The sequence below is a fragment of the Ambystoma mexicanum genome, chromosome 5q (assembly GCF_040938575.1).
Source record: "Ambystoma mexicanum isolate Mex_15411 chromosome 5q, UKY_AmexF1_1, whole genome shotgun sequence".
Taxonomy (NCBI): Eukaryota; Metazoa; Chordata; class Amphibia; order Caudata; family Ambystomatidae; genus Ambystoma; species Ambystoma mexicanum.
The window spans coordinates 87,993,516-88,015,051 of NC_090933.1; the positions used below are offsets into that span (position 1 = coordinate 87,993,516).

The 21,536-nt window shown below is 46.5% G+C and overlaps 1 protein-coding gene and 1 long non-coding RNA gene across 3 annotated transcripts in view; one reads left to right on the forward strand and one right to left on the reverse strand.

Annotated features, from left to right (window-relative positions):
- Positions 1-21,536, reverse strand: part of LOC138497235 (uncharacterized) — a 270,252-nt gene that overhangs the window by 62,887 nt on the left and 185,829 nt on the right. The gene's annotated exons all lie outside the window — the stretch shown is intronic.
- SCGN (secretagogin, EF-hand calcium binding protein) overlaps positions 13,641-21,536 on the forward strand; it is a 447,132-nt gene continuing 439,236 nt past the window's right edge. The window contains exon 1 of one of the 2 annotated variants that reach the window (XM_069620566.1): positions 13,641-14,388. In XM_069620566.1, coding sequence (XP_069476667.1) covers positions 14,319-14,388 — 70 coding nt within the window. In that variant the 5' untranslated portion in view covers positions 13,641-14,318. The remainder of the gene's footprint in view (positions 14,389-21,536) is intronic. The other variant, XM_069620565.1, reaches the window with a different exon arrangement.

The window sequence follows — 21,536 nt, forward strand, 5'->3', positions numbered from 1 at the left end:
AGTGGGCTGTGGCTACCAGATAAGGTTCAGAAATTGCTGTAGTCCTGGGCCCTGCCGGGTCTCCCTGGCCCAGTGCTATGAAATTCACCCTGCCTCCCTCACTAGTCACATAGTTCTGTAGTCGACTCACTTTCTATGTGTTTCTTGCTCTTTGTGCCTGATTGTCTATTTTTATCACTTTCTGTTTGTCTCTTACCCCACTTTCCCAGCTCCTCCCGTTGCTCCGCGCCCACACAACCACACCACTTTACCCAGACCTACTATCTCCAATAGAATGGATAAACAGATTCGCCCGCCCACCTTCACCATGCATGCCCTGTCCCACACCCATTAGAAATGCTAGACTAGGTTCTCGCCTTGCTGCACCCACTACCACATGCCTGAACGCAGCCCCACCGACCATGACTAGAAACGATAGACTCAGCTATCGTACTAATCTTGTTACAAAGTTCACCAGAATGCTCACCAATCAAACTAAGAACCCCAAGCAGCCTACCTCACTTACTGAACCCCCACCGAGTCACAACCCTACTATACCTCACTCGCCACCACACTCGAAAACTAACCCTCCACAGATCTCTATCAAGGGAGCCCTCATCAACGCTCGCACATTGGTTGCCCACGCTACTGATGTCGCCGACATTATTTCCACTAACCACCTAGACTTTATCTCCATCACGGAGACATGGCTCCAACCAGCAGCCGGTCCCACTATAGCTCTAGCCACTCCAGACAACTACAACATCATCCGAGCTGACAGGAAAAATGGAATAGGAGGAGGAATAGCAATTATTGCGAAATCCACCATAAACATCAGAGAAGTAATCAGCACAACCCTACATTCAGCCGAACTTTTATCCGTCAAACTCCCATTATCTGACACACAAACCATCCTGCTGTATATTATATACAGACCCCCAGGACCCCTCTCAACCTTTGAAGAGGATATCTCCCTCCTACTCACTACCAATTTGAAACCGAAATCCCAAATCATCAGTCTGGGAGATTTCAACTTGGGAGTTAATGACCCCAATGACAACCAAGCCACTTCCCTTAATGACACGATTACTCATCTAGGCTTCACCCAACACATTAATCAACCTACACATACAAAAGGAAGATCCTTGGATTGGCTTGCAGATGCCAATTGCAACCTCTCACTGACTGACATCACTCCCTGTGCTTGGACTGACCATTATCTTATTACCTTCTCCTTACCTAGATCCTTACCATCTACCACACGACCCACAAAGTTACCTCAAATAATCTCCAGAAATAACCGCAACATCACTATAGAGAACCTCAAACCTCTCCTCGTGCCTATCAGTAAAGCTAATCTACCCACGCAAAAAAACAACCCAGAAGCCATAGTAGACCTATATAACAATACTTTAGAACTAGCCCTCAACCAGATAGCTCCTCTCAAAAAACGAAAAGCCAAACCTATTGCCCACTCCAACAAATGGTTCTCAGCAGAATTAAAAGCTCTCCGCAATATCAAAAGAACTGCAGAAACTAGTTGGAAAAAAGCCCCTTCTCTCTCCACTAAAGAGAAATTTGCAGCAGCTGCCTCCACCTACAAATCCGCCATCTTAAATGCTAAGAAAGAGACCTATAACTTGAGAATACAAAAGGCCAAATCGGGCACCAAAGAACTCTTCTCTATACGAAGAGAACTTGAATCACCATTGCCTCCTACAGAGGACTGCATCAAAGACAAGGCCTGGTGTAACAATATCCAGCTAGCCCTCGCTAACAAAATTGCCCTCCTACAAACCAAGATAGAACCAAAAAAAGCTAGCCTTGCCTCCAAGCAGAACCCCAGCAGCAAAATTAACCACACCACCCCTAATTGCCCATCTTTCCACTTCTCACCAGTCTCAGAAGAGGAAATAATCAAAATAATCACCAGCCTCAAACCATCCAACTGCAAAGGTGACATTTGCCCAGCATCTGTCATCAAAGATGGTGCTAATGAGTTAGCCCCTCTCAACACCTGTCTGATCAACTCCTCCTTCAAAAACTCAGTGGTCCCCAACAACCTTAAGGAAGCGTGGTTCTTACCCCTGCTCAAAAAACCCAACCTAGATCCCAACATCCCCACAAATTACAGGCCCATCACCACAGTCCCATTTCTTCTCAAAATCTTGGACAGGGTAGCCTATCTCCAAATACAACAACATTTGGAAGACAACAACCTCCTAGGCCTGCGACAATCCGGCTTCAGACCAAGGCACGGGACTGAAACTGCCCTCTTGGATCTAAAAATCCAAATGGATGACGCCAAAGACAAGGGCAAACTGGCCATCTTGCTCTTGTTGGATCTTTCTGCTGCCTTTGATCTGGTTGACCACCAGATCCTCACTCAACACCTCTCCTCGGCTGCTGCATTCTCTCAGAATGCCACTAAGTGGATCCAGTCATTTCTGTCTGACAGGTCGACTAGAGTCTTCGCCCCCACTGCGGCTGCGGACCCTATCCCAATCACATGTGGAGTGCCGCAAGGCTCTTGCATTTCTCCCACACTTTACAACAACTTCGCGAAACTCATATTTGACCGTCTTGATGATCTGGGTGTCAGCTACACTAATTATGCAGACGACACCCAGGTCCTCATCACGCTCACTGGTAGCTATGAAGAAGATGCTGCAAAGCTTAATGATATCTATTTAGAAATCCAAGCCTGGATGGCCACACACAGTCTTTGCCTTAACGACGATAAGACAGAATTGCTTATCGTAGGCTCCCAGGCTCGCCTCAATAAACTGGACCAAAGGTATCAATCCTTTACCATTGATGGCAACATCATAAAAGTTTTCAAAGAGGTTAAAACATTAGTTGTATACCTCGACTCTACCTTATCACTGAAGAAACAAATAAACTCTACCATCTCAGCTACCTCATACACCAACAAATTGATCAATGCCTGTAGGCCTTTTCTCTCCACCTCTAGCTGCCTCACCCTATCTAGAACGCTGATATTGTCTAAATTAGACTATTGCAACACACTCTACTTAGGCACTACCACAAAAAACTTGAATAGACTCCAGATCTTGCAAAATAATGCACTAAAATGTGCCCTCAAGCTCCCGCGCAAGGCGCACATATCCACGGCTAGAAAAGAAGTCCACTGGCTCCCTATCCGTGACAGAATTAAACTAAGAACACTGGTCATCACCCACAAGTGCCTATCACGTACTGCCCCACGTTACCTCTCTGACAAATTCTCTGGACACTGCCCCATTAGACCCACCAGAACACCTTACCTGCACCAACTAAAGATCCCTAATTATAACCTAAAAACAGCAGGAGGCTCCAGTTTTCCAGTGCTCGCAGCACAATGTTGGAACACCCTCCCCACTACAATTAGATCGGAAGCCGCATTCTGGCCATTCAGAGCCATGGTAAAATCATGGCTACTAGCCTAAACATCTAGATTCTCACCGACAAGACCGGCCAGCCGCCGCTCTCTACCTGTAGTATTGTTTACTCGATCTACAGCCTATTCAGGACCAACCTGTAACCCGGTCCACATTAGCCACTGTAACTTTTTTTGTGTCTATTCTCTGTACATACTCTCCTCGGTATATTCTACTCTTGTATGTAAACATTCAAAGTCTGGACTAATGTATGCCCTGTCTGCTGTATTATGATGCTCGTGTAACGATATGTAACTCTGCTATGCACATGATTATGCGCCCAGCTACCTGAGGGTTCGGACGCGCTTTATAAATAAACAACTAAAATAAGCTAAACTACACTTACAGTTTCAGCCTCTCTTTTTGTCGGTGTAAGTCCCTTTTTCCAGCGCTTGGTCCTTGGGCTGGGGCAGACTGAAACATTACAATTAGCGATTCCAATCAAATGCCCAGTATTATGGTGTACTTTTAAGTCATTCACTTGAAATCTGATTCCGTCAGGCTAATGCAGTTATCTCTCAAAGACGTTCATCAATCACAGACTGATTTTGCCCTGTTTCGCCACCAATATTCTGATGAATAAAAGTTGGCAGGCTTTGAAGGAAAGGAGGGTCAGAAAGACTACTATACAAATAACTACAATCTATAGATAAACGTGGGTGCTTAATGAGAATCATCACTGATAATTGTTCACAATCCCCATTGAAACACAGGGTGGATGCATTAATAAAGAAATTAGCAGACAGGTGTATAATTTAGCTCCAACCCCGATCATTCTTTCTAATGAGCTGCTCTGCAGACTTTTAAATGTGACACTTGGCGCCAACCCTGAACACCTGAAAGAAGCTCTGCAGATTTTTCCAAGGGCAACAAACCATGCATACTCTGGAAGGGGGGGGCTTTTTCTTCCCTCTGCAAACTGCAGAGAGAGGACCGCTCTCCCTACCACTGGTGTGTTAGCAGACTTTTCATGCAATGTTGATTGCTTCCACCCCGAAGTGCAAATGCATGGAAATTCAGGCGATTCCCAGTTGCAGTGCATTCTTTGCACTTCATACTGTAATCGTAAATGCCCTCCTGCATGTATGTACCTGGCGTGAGGCATTTACATGAATATGAATCTACCAGTGTTTACCAGTTGCTACGGATTCTGGAGGACTCCAATGCGTTTCTGCCATCATCAGAATCAGATGCTGGCAGATATGCAATCATTTTGGGAGGTGGAGCAGATAATGTGGTGGCCATGTCATTTTCATCCTGGAGCACAAGAGGTGGTACATGAGGTCAAAAAAAAGCGTAATTCTTTTACACATGATTTTCATTCTTCATTTACTGCTCTTGGAGATTGAAAAATGTCCCCCTAAATTTGATCCATTGTTAGAGAGGTTTTTTTTCTCAGTACTCCCAATTTTCGCAGGTAAGGCACAGCAATATTAAATGATTTGTCCAGGATTACACACTTTTTCCTTAAGTGGTGAAATCAGGATTTGGGGCCAGTCAGTGATTTAAGCACTTGTCCACAAATCTACCCGTCTATGGATAATATAAGTATTTGTTAAGGTTTGGGTTGGAAAACATAAAATTATAGTTTTATAGCAATGCATTTAAAAGTACACTGTTAAAATGGATTTCTAAACTCTGACCTGGTGGGCAGAAGTTAAGGATGCCACAGGGCCATCTTAAGCACTTGTGGGGCCCTGGGTACTGATATCTTTGGGGCCCCCTCCACCAAACCAAAGGAATGAAGGGATCAAGGATACTGGCCACGCCCCCCACCCGTAGCGCTCACAACCTGGGTAATCTGAGCACCGCACACACCGTGGATAATAAGCACCAATCAGATACAGATGGTTTGTAGCGCTATATAAATGCTACATTATTATTATTATAACCTATAGGTTGATATGCTGTCTCGGAGCATAATAAGCATGTTAACTCCCTTTAAAACCCCTTACCCTCTTCATTCTTGCTCTAATCAGAATGATAAACAAGTAGCATTTGAAGACCAACATCAGCAGACTATGAAGAGGTTACTGCTCTAGTACATACAGGATCATGTGTATCAATAACACCCAGGAAGGTATGCTTCTTGTAGTATTAATGCAGGACCATATGTAAAAGATACATGTAACCCGTAATAGACAGAGAAGTCACATTTGCTGCCTCACAGAATGCAAAAGTGGTCATGCATGGACAGAGGAGACCAATTGGAAGCAAGGAGAAAGCTACACATACCGTAGCATGGATAGTGGATGCAGATTAGAAACTACCAGGAAGGTGTCTTTATCCAGACAGGCTGAGATTAGAAGTGGGACTTGGTTTTCAAACAGTGTTGCCATTAGATGTCAAAGGAACACATGCCTGTGGTGTGTGATATAAATATGCTCACTATTAAAGTGGAAGCAACCCTAGAGCCTGTGAAACCATGAATAAGTATGTTATGAAGATCATACCATGAGAAGGAAATCACTGTCAAGGGTTGATAATTTTGAAAGGTTTAGGGACTGGCAATATTGAGAGGTTAGGCAATACAGTATTAAATTAGATGCCCAGGATCACACATTCGTAAAAGGATCAAGGGGTGAAGCTGGGATGTGTGCCAACTCTGCAATTTCTGCATTTGAACACTTTCTTTTCCAGTTCTTACCATTAACGAAAACAATCTCATTTTATAAAAACGGACTTGGAAAGTACACAAATCACATTACCAAACATGAACATTTTTAAACAAAATATTATAGAAGGGTGTTATGCAAAATTGGAATGGTTCTAGCTTCATTCTCTCCATCATCAAAGGAAGTATATAAGTACCATCATACCAATTGATGTGATTTAACACATTTAATCTGGGTTTGTCTGTTGTATTTTAGAGCTTTAAATACTTCCAAAACAATGGTTTGTGACATTTTCATTTATAAACGTGCACGTAAACCTTTGAATTTTACCAAAAAGCAAACCGTTTTTTGTGGCAAAAAAGCAGACCTTAAAATATGCTTGCCTGAGGCCTGCAACTTCTGGTCCGCTCTCTTCTGTCTACCAGCCCTTAAACTCAAATGGCCTACATAAGAAGAAAGATCAAGTAATGGGCTAAACAATACCAGCAGCATTCAAGAAGGCTAACCTTACAGAAGACAGCATAGTAATGTAAGATATATCAGATGATTTGACCAGGATCACAGTCTGCTGGCAAAGCCAGGAAACCAGCATGAAAACTTTCTTTCCATAGTCTTGAATTTGGATACTTATTCACCTCTTGGACTAACAGTTTATGCCATTGTTGGAGGCGATTGTCTAGGTTTTACAACACCCCATCTGAACAAACCAATTTCTAGACCTTCACCATACGGATCATATGTTAGTTTTTACAGCAACCCCTATCTGGTGCAGGTACATTGCTGATAATAGCAGATGAACACATATCTCTGCAATGGGTGCTTCACACACTGAGCTACCTTCTGAACCATTGTGGCACTCAATTTATCAATAAGCATTTCACTGTTGCCTATTGCACATAATCAACATAATTCCCACAGGAAGGAAAGAATGCTACAGAGTTGTGCTGTAAGGAACACAAAAACTGTGTATACCACAGTTAACACAGAAAGCAATACATGATGAATTGATCAAGGCAGAATGTACTTGTCAAAACGGAAAGGCAATGGGTTTAGAGCCTCAGCAGCACCCCATAAAATATCCTGACATGTGCCATTTAAGACTGGTGAACAATGGAATCTTACTTCTTCATATCAGGCAGCCTAGTGGGCCCCCCCTACAAGGTGGGGGCCCTGGGAAAGTGCCCCTTTTGCCCTCTCATAAAAACGTCTCTGGGATGCCCCCTAGTTTAGTGAAACAGGGGAACTTTCTGGACGAAGTAGACCAATCTACAGTAGCTTGGCAGGCGGTCAAGACTGAGGGGGTCATTACGAGTTTGAAGGTAGCCATGGTGCTATTAGCACCATGGCTGCCTCCAAAGTCGTGTCCGGGTTCTCTGAATGGGGACTTACCGGGTCATTCCAACCTTGCAGGGCCCGGTAAGTCCCCATTCAAAAAACCCTTCCTCATTCCCATTTGAGCCCCCATAGGGCTCAATGGGAATGGGGAGGGAGCTAATAACGGGCCCGTAAATTACGGGCCCGTTATTAGCTCCCTGGTCTCTTAGCGGCTCCCGCTAAGGATGCTGGTTTTACCAGCCGGTCTTAGTGGGACCCGCTAAGGGACCTCGGAATGCGGTGGTAAGGGTTTAATGGCACCGGCATCCTTACCGGTGCCGTTAACCCCTTACCACCGCACTCGTGATGAGGCCCTAAGTCTCAGGAGGGGTGAGAGTGATCGGAAGCCCACAATGAGCACACACAGTAAAACTCCACAGATTACCCTTAGACAAATGTATATCAAAAATACATTTATTATAGGCCTTATAACACGATTACACCACAGTTATCAAGAAATCAATTACTACACATTCTTATTCACTATGTAACATATATACAATAATGTGATTAGCCTAATGCTGATGATAGGGGAGAAAATAACCACAACCTGTAACAGAAAGGGGTTAGTTCGGCACATATATCAGTTTAGGCAGTCCTTCATCTACAATTCCTAACTTATGTAGTCCAGCCCTACGAAGTGAGGAGCCTAGTGCTCAAAGTACTGTTGTGCGCTAACAACGTCCGGCCGTGCATAAAACGGAAAGCGGGTTCTCTTCAGGGAGCTGTTGCTGCTCACAAAGGGGCTTGAGGCAAAGAAGAATGCATTTCCTATTCCCAGAAAATAGTCTACCCTTGCGGATAGAGCTGCTTTTGGAGTTCGGGAATAGCTGGGGAGTGCAGGCTATCCCAGACAAGGTGAGTATCTTTTGAGGAATTCTTGTACGTAAAAAGAGATGGATGTGCCAGGGGGCCACCGGTAAGTACTCACCGACCCTCGACACATCGTGGACCAAGCTTTGCCAGTCTAGCCCACTTCGCCTGTAGATGTTAACCCTGCAGTTTTAGGTTGCTCCGGCTCTTAGCGGCTGCGGGACGAGACGATCGTCTGTGGCGGTTCAGTAGCCTTAACTCAGCTCTCAAAGAAAGGAGAAGCACGTCTCAGGACATGGTAGGGCAGAGCTGCAGGCACTTTCAGCGATGGTCACACCAGGGCAAGACAGGGACTGTAAATGCTTGCAGCATGGTGCACTCTCATAAATTGTGACCCAGAGGAGCTAGGACAGCAGGTGGGAGAGGGCAGAGGACCATAAGCGAGTGATTCACAAAGTCTCGAGTCTCAACTCAGGACGGCGGCGTTCCTGTGCGATACCCTCAGTTCGAGTTGGCCCAGGAACACTTCCAAAGAGGCTCTTTGCGAGGGTAAGTAGGAGGCGCCAAGAGTAGTTGTTATCACTACTCCAAAGGGGCGAAGCTCCCTTGCAGGCCTTCCTGGTTCGATGAAAATGTAGGGGTCTGACGGGACAACAGGAGGGTGAGGGTGCCAAACCTTCCTAGCACATCACCGGCGGTTCCTGGAATCTGCTCTCTCATTAAGGATCCTTGGCTCCTTATGAAGTTCAGTGTGAAACTCAGTAGATCAACCTGGAATGGATGCAGAGCCCCTTCTCTTATCCAAGATTCATCCTGCGTCTAAATCTCAGATAGCCAATGGAAGCTCTGCTCTCTTGCATGCCCACCAGGCGTGGACCAATCATGGCCCACGGTGCTTCTAGTTATTCATGAATACCCGACATATGGCACCAGTAGTGTGGATTCAGACGAGAGAGTCCCAAGCCTCTTCCTGGGCACTAGCAAACGTGACATGCCAGAGCCCGCGAAAGATGCGGTTTTCACGGGAGGCTGCATGCCCAAATAAGGAATACCCGGGTCTATCAACCTGGGGGAAGGCAAAGGGACGAAATGGCCAAAGGACAGAAAAAAAGACTTTATGGCACTGGCCACAGTCTTGGGCCAAACGCAGTAAACACGGTAAATGTGGTATGGTTCATAAAAACAAAGTAAACTGCTGCCACCAGTTCGTCCTAGGCACACTTGTACAAACACCAAAAAAGAGGGTGACTAGGGCCATAAAACGGAAGGACCCCTATGCGCGGTACTGTAAGGTATTTGGCACATAGATAAAAAGTTACCAAAAAATGGCAACGTAGTCAAAGATTAAGAGAAACATAGTTTCCCAGTACTGACAGCCTGAAGATTGTTTCAATTTCCTCAAAACAAATGAGCTAAAGCCCAGAGGAGCGCAGCTGAAGACTGTGCTCCACTGGAAAAAGTGAGGTTAGGTAAGCCAAACAAAAGCAAAAGGTTTGGGGGGTTTGCAAATGGACTAAAAATTGCACCTAATGGAAATCTTTCCTCACATACACAAATTACATAAGGCATTGACCAGATATTATATAAAACATTATAGAAACATGTTGGCTAAAAATAGGATTCCAGTTTTATTTTAACCCTCTGGACCAGAAGACTAGTAAAAGCCTACAAAGTATGTGAGTTTTTAAAGCTGTATTTAAAGTGAAAGAAAGTGCAACACAATGTGATGTAATCGATTATAGGCTGTATTTCCCACAGCATGTAATGTTATGCTGCCCTCCCATTTATTACTCCCCCCATGCACACCTCTTAGTGGGCAATTGTCCCTCACCCACCCTGTGCCTGGACTACCAACCTCTCCTCTACACAAAGAAAACCTTCAGGGGGAGCAGAAGCGCTTTCCTGCACTTGGACGCTTCGTAGGGCAAAGTGTGAAGGCGGAGCGGGAGAAGGTTCTGGACAGCTGATACGTGTGGACGTGGAAATGTGGGATGGTTGGGAGTGTTATTGAGCACCGGTACGCTCCTCAAGCCTGGGGATGTCCCAGTCCTCAATACAGACAAAAAAAGAGAAGTGCAGGTACTGAGGGCTGTTTAGAGCCAGCTCATTTAAAGCACTGGATTCTCCCCCATACCTGGTTTTATTCTTTGCATTCAGGACCGCAGGACAAATGATTGGCCTTATTTCTTCAGGAACGAAACTGGTGGACATGAATCTCCTGCAACGATATTTAAACCTGGAGTCATTTCCACTGGCATATGATCCATGATTGCATTATGTTCCAAGCTTAGGAGTGTCCCACTGTCATAGGCTCCCGGCGTCAGTGACTGCGGCACAAATACTTACCTGCTGCGCATCCTGGGTGTCCGCTTGGGGCTCAGTTTTCTGGTGGGCATATACATGATTTCCTGCCTAAAAATGCTTCTGGGCGTTGAGGCAGACATGGCATCTGAAGTCGTGTAGTGCCTCGTATGTGCTGTGCACCTGCAGCGCTATCTACTAAGCCTATGGGCCTGAGTTACAAAATGTCTTTCAATGGGATTGCGCCATTTTAAAATGCTTTTGTACGTCAGGCCTTATGACTTTTCTTGATTCAATGTCTTCTGAAATCGGTGCTGTGAAGTGTACTATTTTCACCCATATTTTAAAAATATGTTTCCAGACATGAACCTGCTTTCCCACCAAAATCCTCCTAGGCACGTACGTTTGCTGCTGTTTGGGGCAGGTATTTGCACCATTTGAGAAAGCTAACAACTCCCTGATATTCATGTATCCTTACAAATTATTAAGAAGGCCCCTCAAAGCCTTGGTGCCTAGAGGCACCATTGGATCTTAAATCAGCACTAAGCATTGCTCTGAGAGGCAGGACCTGCTAAAATACATTCTTTGCTGTGAATGACGTATCTCACTTGGGATGCTCTCCAGCTATTATGTGCACTTACCCAGAGTTCCTGGCTTCGTTTTGCATAACGTATGTGTCACATTCTTCTTCTTCCCTGGGACCCGCAAGAGCCAAGGCCCTGCAGAAAGAGGTCCCTTGTACAAAGGCATGTGCGTGTGCATGCAGGAAGGTGATGTCACCCATAAAAAAGGAAGGGCCTGACAGATGGCCACTTCCCCTGTCCACCGACACCTACTTGGTGGTTTTCGGGTTAAACAAAAGAAGGAGCATATTGCCGGGCACCCGGGAACTGAAGAGGCCTACAACTTTTAGCAGCTACCTGTCAGCAACGCAGGGTTCCAAAGAACGAAGGAAAGACCAAAGGAAGACCACCAACTAGACAGGTTGAGGCCTCTGGTCTTGCAATTACCGCCTGATGTGTCTCCCTGCCCGCAGGCATCTTTTTTTACTATAAAAGGGTGGGCAAAAGCAGCCCATCAATGCTTTCTCTGCCCCTCCGCATGCATGTATGTCATTTAGGGGTTGCACCTGTGACCCCCTCTCGGTCTCCTTTCCTACCCGTGTGGTCTCCCTTGCTACCCCTAAAAAAACTGAAAAATAAATACATTAAATTGAGGCTCATGGGCTGTGGCCAGCAGCATGTGGCTCTTTGTTTCTGGAGTGGCTGGTTTTCTGATAGCTATAGCAGTAAGATAGCTCAGTGGGTTGAGCGCTCGCTGCTGCAATGTGTGTGTGTGTGAGCTGCAGGTTGCAGGTTCGACTCCCAGCAAGGTCAACTCCGCCTTTCATCCTGCTGAGGTTGATAAATGAGTACCAACACAGTTTAGGTGATATTGAATGTATATTTGTTCTAAATGAAGCGCTTAAGCTTAAGTGCTATATAATAATACATCATTATCGTTTGGCCTTGGACGTCTGCTTTTCGCAGTAATTTAGTAATATGGGCTTATACACACTGATATTAACGATACATATGGTGATCGATTCTTGTATGAAATGTATATCACTTTACAGTGGTATCATGACCATATTTTTCGTAGTGTACTTAGAAACAATGCTATGTGATGCCACTTCCTGTTTTGCCAAGAGTTGAAAGGTCGTGTTCCATCGTTTCCTGTGATGTCACTTTTGGGTTGGTCACTGTGATGTCATCAGAGGTCAAGGGTCATGTGACGTCACTTCTGCTACCCCTGGCATTTTGGTGAAATTACATCCCTGTCCGCAGAGAGGGAATACACGGAAGGGCAAGAGAAATGCAAAACACCCACCCTTCACGCCCGTGATTGACCAGCCACTGGCACAAGAAAAAAGCAAGTTACAAGAGATGGAACAACGGAGGTTGGATTGGCGTAAGAAAAATGGAGAAAAGATTAGTCCACAGCTCATCGCTGTGCACCGGTCATAGGCTTAAGAAGGGGCGGCATGGACGGCCTCGAGTTGGCCCATCACTGGACTTAGCAGCAACTTGGGCACCTGATCCCATGATGCCCAAAAGCACATCCTGACTTATTGCTCACTTGTTTTTTTATGCTTATCTTTTGGCATAATGAACCCTGCGGCCTATGTTTTCCCGCAGATCTCTCTCTCCTGGTATTTTTTGCAAAAACAAATTGCGTACAGTAAGAGGGGTGTTTTTTAGTTTTTTGCTGCGTTGTATGCCACTTCCAGGAGTATAGCGTTTTGTCTCTTTGTACTCGGAGATCAGCCAGGCATCTCCTAATCAGAAGCATCGGAAGAAGTGATCCAGTTAACGCCCTTATCTGGGGTCTGAAAGCCTGCAACGCCTCAACTCCTGGATCGATTTTCCGCTCTCAGTAATAATGGGGCCCTCTGCCTGCCGCCCCCAACTCACTCTAACGCTCCAGAGAAGGAAACGCCCCACCATACAATGTGCTCAAGGCCCCGCTGCCTGCCCTGCCCAAGACCACTTACAATTGATTACAAGGTAGCGTTGAAAGCCCGATCCGGAGGGGGGCGCGGAGAGGGCGGGCAACCGCACGTCACTGTGGATTCAATTTGCTAATGAGTTGCGCGAGTCCTGTCAGCCAGGCACGCGCAACATTTGCAGCTACCTGCGTGCCCTTGGGCGCGCGCGAGTGTTAATGCGGTTAGCTGTTTCCAGGCACTATGAGGATGTAACTCCGTGAACCGAACCCCCCATCCCCCATTTTGTAATCCTATCTATCATATTAGGAGCGTCCATTTTGCAGTGCTTTTGTTTTATATCACTGTCCCCGGCAGCCCGGGCAGCTGCGCTTTTCCCGTGCAGTTTCCGACTGAGGTCGTGCAGATTTCGCCGCCAGTGTCACAGGGGAGGTTGAGAGAGGATGTCGGATAGACTGCCATGGCAAATCCCCTTCCTTCCACATTATCGTGCGGACATGTTTTGTATGAAATATCTTTTGTTAATTAAATTGAATGGGGAGGGGCAGAACATGCTTTACTAAGTAAAAGAGTGCGTGCAGAAAGCCGTCAGCGTACAAAAATGGCATGGGTTAGACCGGTCAGCACAGTCACACACGTTCTGCTTTGGTACCGGATGGAGGAAGGGGGCGCTGGCATCAAGAGGGCATCACGACTAGTGCCATGTTATCACTTCAGGTCACAGCCCTCGCAGAATTTAACTTAATCCTATGGATGCCCCCACTCTTTCTTTATCCTGAGCGCGCGCACTACTTTCTGGTAAATTCTTTTCCGTGCAAAGTATCCCACGCCCGGATGCGAATTAACGGCTCCATTTTAGAGGACCCGCATTGAGCTGCAACAGCTTCAGGGCTATTTCAAAAGTTGGCTGCCCGTCCCTGAAGACATTATATATGCATTTCAGTGCGCTGAGTTGTGCCCACAAATCACCCGTTGCATTGTGTGCTGCTTTGTATTGCAACCCCTTGTGCCAGGGCTACTCCAGGGACAGCAGGGCTTGGCGCATGCGCTCTGTGGCAGGGGCGCGCGCTTATAACCCCAGCCTCACCCCAGAGCAGCAGCAGCAGCAGCATCAGCAGAGGCGCTCAGTAGCAGCGCTTGTCCGCGCGAGAGGCAGAGCCCGCCCCCCTCCAGCCCAGAGAGACGCCAGAGGCAACTAGAAAGCAAAACAACAGGAAAGTACCAAGAAGCAAGCGACCCGCGGGTGGGTGAGCAGCCGCCCTCTGCAGAAAGAGGACCCTCTGCCCTGCGCTCAGCAGCAACCGCAGCACCATGGACAGCGCCTTCCTCAAGCTGGACGCAGCCGAGTTCCTGGAGATCTGGCAGCGCTTCGACGCCGACGGTGAGTAGGCGCCCCGGGGCGGCCATGCCCCTCCCCGCAGGTCAAGGCACCCGACCCGCCTATTGTTTCCAAAAGCCAAGAAAGCAGAACGTGTCCTTGAACAGGAGGACTTCTTGTCAGAAACTAGCTCAAAAGGTGTGAGGGTGGGGCCGGGAGCGAGGGCTGCGACAGGGGCACTCATTTCTGAGTAAATCGATTTCAATGCACAACTTGAACTGAAAAGGAGTCCCCAGTGCTGGAGTCGCCCGCTGTAAACTCTATTTCACTCCGTGAACACAATATTGTTCTTGGTGCAAGCGTGCCTTGCTTTGGAAGGGTCCTCTCACAGTGCTTTAAATGGAAGCCGGTCCTTAGCACCCGTGCTTCTTATTTTTGAGCATTTGAGTACCTGCACTTCTCAAAGTCTGAGACAAGAGTGGAGGTAATTAACTGCGTGGTGAGGTGAAAATTAAAGCGTTCCATTTCACGTTATCGCAATGAAGCACTACACTTCTGCAGCCTTGGCTGGAGACAGCAGTGCCCTCCTCCTCTCTCCACCACCCGCAGTGACCATAATGCCTCCTTCAGGGCCCACTCTGTAGAATAAAAAATGAGACGGGCAGGGCTGGCTTAAGGGCAGGGTGGGCAGGGCAACCGCCCGGGCCGCCATGCCCCCCAGGGCACCATTAGCCCCATGCCACGCCAGCTCAGGGAAGTCTTTCAAGAGCTCCCCCGAGCTTGCATAATGGGAGAAGACGCGGCAAGTGCCCTTTTGTTATTAAATGCTGCTGTGGCGGCGGGGCGCATTTATAACAATAGGGTGCATTAGAACCCTATTCAGATTATTACCTCCCCGCTCCGATATGGAAGAGGCGGTTTTCATTGCAAGATGATGCTCATGCATTAGCGGGAGTGCCCAATTCCAGTGATTAAACTCCCTGCCAGTCTCTGGAGCGGGGAGTTAGAAAAAAATGTGGCGCTCCTGCACGCCCTCACCCCTCCCCCTGTTGACCAGGGGCGTGTGGGTAGGGGGTTACCGGGGGGGGGGGACAATTCGTCTAGGGGGATGCTGCTGCTAAGGCCAGCCCTGGAGACAGGCATATGCAGCTTCTGAGCTCTCAGCAAACTAGGCGTGGAACACGTTTCGCTAAGTGGGCTTCACCTGTTACCCACGGGGTCCCTGGAGAGTTTGCATATGGAGCAGGGGTTGATTTGGAAAACCTGGCAAATAACTTTTTAAACACTTTTCTTGGTTATTAGTAGTGCCTTTTCTAATATGTAAATGTTTATGTAATTGGGGTTGTGAGGGCACATTTTCGACTAAAACTCACGCACAGCTCCAGTTACCCACTGAATTCCCTTCTAAAGCTTAGTTTTACAGCTATGATATCTGCTTGTTCGATACACAAAAAGGAAAGTCTCAATTCATATGAATATTCAAATTGTTTTAGCATAATGTATAACAAAGTGGAAGTTTGTGGGAAAGGATCCCAGATACACTGCTTTACCAAAGTGTGTGATCCTTGGCAAATAATTTAATCTCACCATGCATTGCCTGCAAAAACTGGGAGTGGTCAAAGACAGCCATCTTTTATACATAACAATACTGGTGTCCAGACCGGTCAAAAGCAGTCGCGCCTTGAAACACTTGTGTATAGGCGCGTTACAAATGCCATATCATATCATGTGATTGGTGATCGTCTTTGAGAGGTGGCAGCATTGGGCTAACAGAATCAGATTTAAAGGTGATGACCTAACAAACAACCATTACACTGAGATTTTAGTTGGAAAGATTGAGATATTTCAGCAGAACATGCTCCCAAGGCCAGACTCCACAGAGTTAATGGGGCGATATCGCCCAGGTGGGGGTCCACTCTTTGGGTAATGGCCTGCCGACCTATTTAAGGGCCCGAGCGACGCAAGGGTCCCTTAACGAGGGTGGCTGCCGTTACCCACAGGGTGGGCCCAGCCACCGAGGGGCATATTGCCATTAGCACCCAGTGCTAACGTTTTTTTTATTAAAGAAAAGTATTTTCGTTCTGTGCCAGGACAACTCGCGGCGTCCCGTTCACAGAGAGAAAATACTCTACCAACATGGCCACCAGGGATTAGGAACTCGAGGCTCCATATGGCCAGAACGGGGACAGGAGCAGCTGCAGCGAAGGGACTCGCAGCTGCAGCGAAGGGACTCGCAGCTGCAGCGAATAGGTATGGGGGAAGGGATTTTTTTTTAAAAGCGTGGTCGGGTGAGGGAAAGATTGCGGGCGGGGGAACCGGCCATCATGCGGCATAGAATGGTGGCTGGCTCCCCTCTCCCCCGCCCAGCATGCTAATGAGGATGTGAGAACATAATTGAAGTGTGAGTGTGGGGAGTGAGACATATAAAAATGGACGCAAATAGAGAACGATAAACAAAGTGAGACAAACACAGAAAGAGACATGGAGTTCATTCCAAGTGAGATTAATTGAAATGGGTCAATGAGCCTCAGCAATTTCAGCATAAGAGCTATTTTGAGATAATCCCAGACTGAGCCCCTGCCCACTTAAAGCTTAGGTTGGTGAGTGCCTGCACTTCTTTTTTTCCATTTAAAGCACTGCCTCAGCAGCTAACTTTGGTGCTTCACTTGCAAGAGCCCGCATTTCCTCCCGCTCTCTCAAGTATCCACTCACACACGCGAGCTGTAGGAGACACTGTGCCAGCATTTTTTTTCTTATCCCTTTGGCTGTCACTACTAGTTTTGGCTGGTGTCCCCATATAGCAATACACTGTCACAACGATGTTTCAATACCTGACACACGTACAGACATTAAATTAGCCCTCTCGGCATAAATAATGAACGTTGTCTCTGCTGTCTGTGCTTTAAAATACACAATTATTTTTTCTGCCAATTTGAGATCCAATTGCTCAAATCTTTGACAACACAAAAAAAGTTAAAATCCCAAAGCAGTTTCAGAAGCTATCCCCCACATCGGTCTAGTTATTTACAGACGAATAACCAAGAGCAAACGGAAAGGCCCCGCACGTGCGTCGTTTCCCCACGGCGGCCTGAGAAGCCCGGACTGAGAAGCAGGCGACGTTGTCCCCAATACGCGCAGACTCTGCGCTCTCCATGCGCAAACCACCAAAAAAGCCGCGGGCCGCACCACTCACCGGGGCGTGGCGGTGCGCTATTTCCACGGGCGGCATAGTGGGGCCGCGCCCCTTCCAGGTTTCCACCCCGCGGTTTAATACGCTTCAGCGTGTTCTAATATTTGGAGAAGAGGCTTTGCCTGTGTGGTGTTTGTGCGTGTGTGGAGGCTGGAAAGGTTATGTCAGCAGCTGCTCTCGCCGACGTAATAACTTACGCCTGAACGGAGCCCGACGGCAAACAGTATGTGTGAGTCTTTCTCTGACAGACACCCAGGAGGTACCGGTGGGATACACACATTCTTTGTGTCGGTCTTTCCTCAAGAGTAAGCATTGCAGGCACGTATTTCCCCAGACATTCTTTTCAAACTACAACTTAAACACGGGAGTTCGATAGTCCATCAAAAATGTTCTATGTAATTCAGGATGAAAATAACGCACCCTAACACTTAACGGTACGGAAAATGTCGATGACAAACCAAGTGGAATGAACCCAACTTCAAAAAATGAAGTGGGGGGGCCGGAGGGTGGCAAATACCGCTTTTATTAACTGTTTTCCCCCGACTATGTTTGACTAAAGTAGGGGCTTTGCAACAGGCTTGTGTTTGGTGAATATAGGCACAGGCACCAGGGAGGAGTTGCAGTGTATCCCTCGTTCATCGCTATATGCTGGTAAGGTAGCTCGGCCGATTGAGCGCTCACTGCTGTGATTTGCAGGTGGCAGGGTCGAATCTCAGCAATGCCAACTCAACCTTTCATTCTTCCGAGATCTATAAATGAGTACCAACTTCAGTTGGGTGATATTTTATGGGAATATGTTCTATGTAAAGTTCTATTTAAATAGCATCTCATTATTCACAATTATATCGACATCTCTATTTGCATCAGTGATAAAAAAAAATACAGCATGTGCAATTGTTCAGCAATCTCAGGCGCAGTAACAAGCATAATGTGACCGGTAATATAAGAAGCAGAATAACCAGCAAAGACGGGCACATTGGAGGTTGGGTGATCAGTTAGTGCACAGCAGCATGGCCACAGAACATGAGGCAGAGTGACCAAGCGGGTGTAACCAGAGTAATCAACGAGAAAATAATGGTGATGGCGGAAGAGGCTGGTTGACCAGTGACTGTTAAGCAGGAAGCAGGGTCATGAGCTTACGAAGCAGCTTGTCGGGTGGGCGAGGCCGCTTCCCAGTGAAAGATGAAAGTGGATTGATGATGGGGTGAAGAGTAAAACTGGCTGGTGAGAAGTGAACAAAGCAAAGACACCAGGGCTCCAGCCCTAAAAACAAAAGTGGGGGGACTCGGTCGAGCATCGGCAGGCGACGTCACAGGACGTCAACAAGAAATAGGCGCTTTTCATTCATGCTTGCCTTTCACGGTTGAAAAGAAACCCACATCAGACAAAAAGCATTTGCCAAGGGAACAGACTTTCATCTGACCTTGCTGCTTGGGTATAAAGCGACCGCACCCTTTATATCTGAGAACCAGTACCAGAGCATGTCCATAGAGAAACATGTCAATATGAGATATTTTGCAACTCAACCAGTAATGATTGCCTGGTCTTGCGGTTAGGTTTCCTGCGTAAGTTGCCAATTTCTGAGTCAGGAGAACAGGCTTCGAACCCGGCCGCAGTAGTAGAGCTTGTTGTTATTTTTAATTTATTTTTACATTTCTTAAACACACACGGGGGATTTATTTATGTATTTATTTTATTGTTTATTCATAATGCGCTTAATACCAGCAAGTGGTTTCTAAGCACGGATCAGGATTCGAACCTATGTTGCACCGCGTTGTTTTGCTTCCAAGACAGACGCGTTGTCCCGGAGCCACCCTCTCGAAAAAGCAGACGGACACGTCCACCAGCCTGGTCCCTCGACTTGAGCCCTGAAAGTGACCCTATGAATGATATAGGGGCAATGAGCTAAGGAGAGTGTGCAGTCAATGATACAGAGTGAACAATGTTGAGCTAGGGTAATGCGAATGACGTGACCAGCCTGAGAGGCAAAGTAACCAGTGAAAGTCAGGAAATGGGAGGTGGTGTTCATCGGATGAGGCTGTGAGCAGGGTATGATTTGGGGTGACACATGAATAAGGGTGGATGACCTGTGAATGAGACAGCCTGAAGTGAACATACCAGGATGAGCATCGAATGTTGAAGTGAGAAGAAAGGGGAGTAGTAGGGTGAGCGTTAAAAGGAGAAAACGAGATGGGACTGGGGGTCATGAGCTGTGAAGGAGGCAGGATGAGCAATGGATGGGCGGGCTGATCAGTAAATGGTAGGAGAAGGTGCCAGTCTGAATAGTGAATGAGACAGGCCGAGTAATACTATACTTCTCTCGAAATGTACCAGAATAACCAACTTTGGAAACATGATGACAGTAGAAAATGGCTCTTACTTATTTTAGTATTTTTCTCCGAACGTTTCCATTTTAGGAAAATGTGCTGGAAATGCCTGCATGCAAAATCTCCTGTTGGTGACCTCACTCTCTAAAGTCAAGCAGGAATTAGAAGTCTCTTCCATGTTAAGCGCCCTGATGCCTGCGGGCTCCGGCGCTACATAAATATATTAAATAAATAAATAAAAAATAAATTTGGGCTGTCACGGCTCTCTAGTGTTTACTCTCCCTGACACACCCAGGGCATTACATGCGTTATAACCAAGGCTTGTGGGATGTGCCTGTAACACCATCAATGCTGTTGTGGGTTTAAAAATGAATGAACAAAACACCCTCCGACCAGAAATGTGAGAGCAGAATTGGCCATTTCAGTGAACAAACCACATATGTCACAGCGCTCATGCCATTCTTGGAAGTTCAGCTCCAGATCTGAGCCACGGATGAACGCATTGTGGGTATGCAAATTAATTCAAAAGCATACATTTTGCTATAGAAAACTGTCCTTGTCTTATAGGGCGGCACAGCTTTATACACAGCATTACTAGCCCTCAAGTGCACATGCACATTTCAGCATCATTCGAGATGTCCACTGTGGTGTAGCCTGACATTCTGCGGACTGGAGTCTACATAGCAAACACTATCAATGTTAGGGTGGGTTTAAAAATGCATACACCAACTCTAACTCAAATGTGAGAGTAGATTAGGTCATTTCAGCTAAGAGGTTACTACACCACTGGAAGTTGCTCGAGAAATGTGTTTTTGTTTTATAGTGTAGCACTGTTTTATGCACAGTCGGAATAACGAAAGACAGACCGTTCAAAGGATGCAGAGCACCACATATACATTTCACCATCATTAGGGATTGCTAGTGCATCCATTTTCTGGAGTAAAATGCATGCTTTTCAAGTAATATGTATACCCACAATGCATTGTTCAGGAGCTCTGAACTGTAGGTGAACTTCTAGGGCGGTCTGCCAGGTGACGTTGTGGCATGATGTCTGCACTTACCCTTGCACTTACCACCAGCGCACTTACCACCAGCTGGCCGTACTTCTCTTATGTTTTATTTATTCTATTATCCCATGTACTGCATTGTCCCCACCCCCCACCCTGCACTTTTCCTCCTTCCCCTGCAATTGCACGATTTGAAGGACACCTGGCCTAGTAGGATCGTTGCCTCTGTCTTCCCTCTTTTCCCCCTCCCTTGCTGCATCGCGCCTTCAAACACTTTTCTATAGGTGCGTTATAAATGCCATATCATATCATATGTATGGAAATATAGAGCTAAAACTATTGATATAGATCTAATAATGCCACAATGGCAGAGTTGCAGACGCACAGTTAAAGTTACATTGCACATGGAACCAATGCAACATTTTTCGTATGTAACTTAAGTTTATTTATTTATTATTTGTATAGCGCAAAACAAGGCCCGGAGGCCTAAGAGCGCTCACAAGACGGAAAAAACAAACAAATGAAAAAATGCCAGAGGAGGGGAACATTAACAGCCAGAGGAGGGGAACATTAACAGACGACCATCCTAATTTTGTTCAGCGCTTTGGTGTAAAGCGCAAACAAAATTACAAATAAAATACAAAACATACAAATATTCTCATCCATGAAAGCCCTCCAGATTTGGCA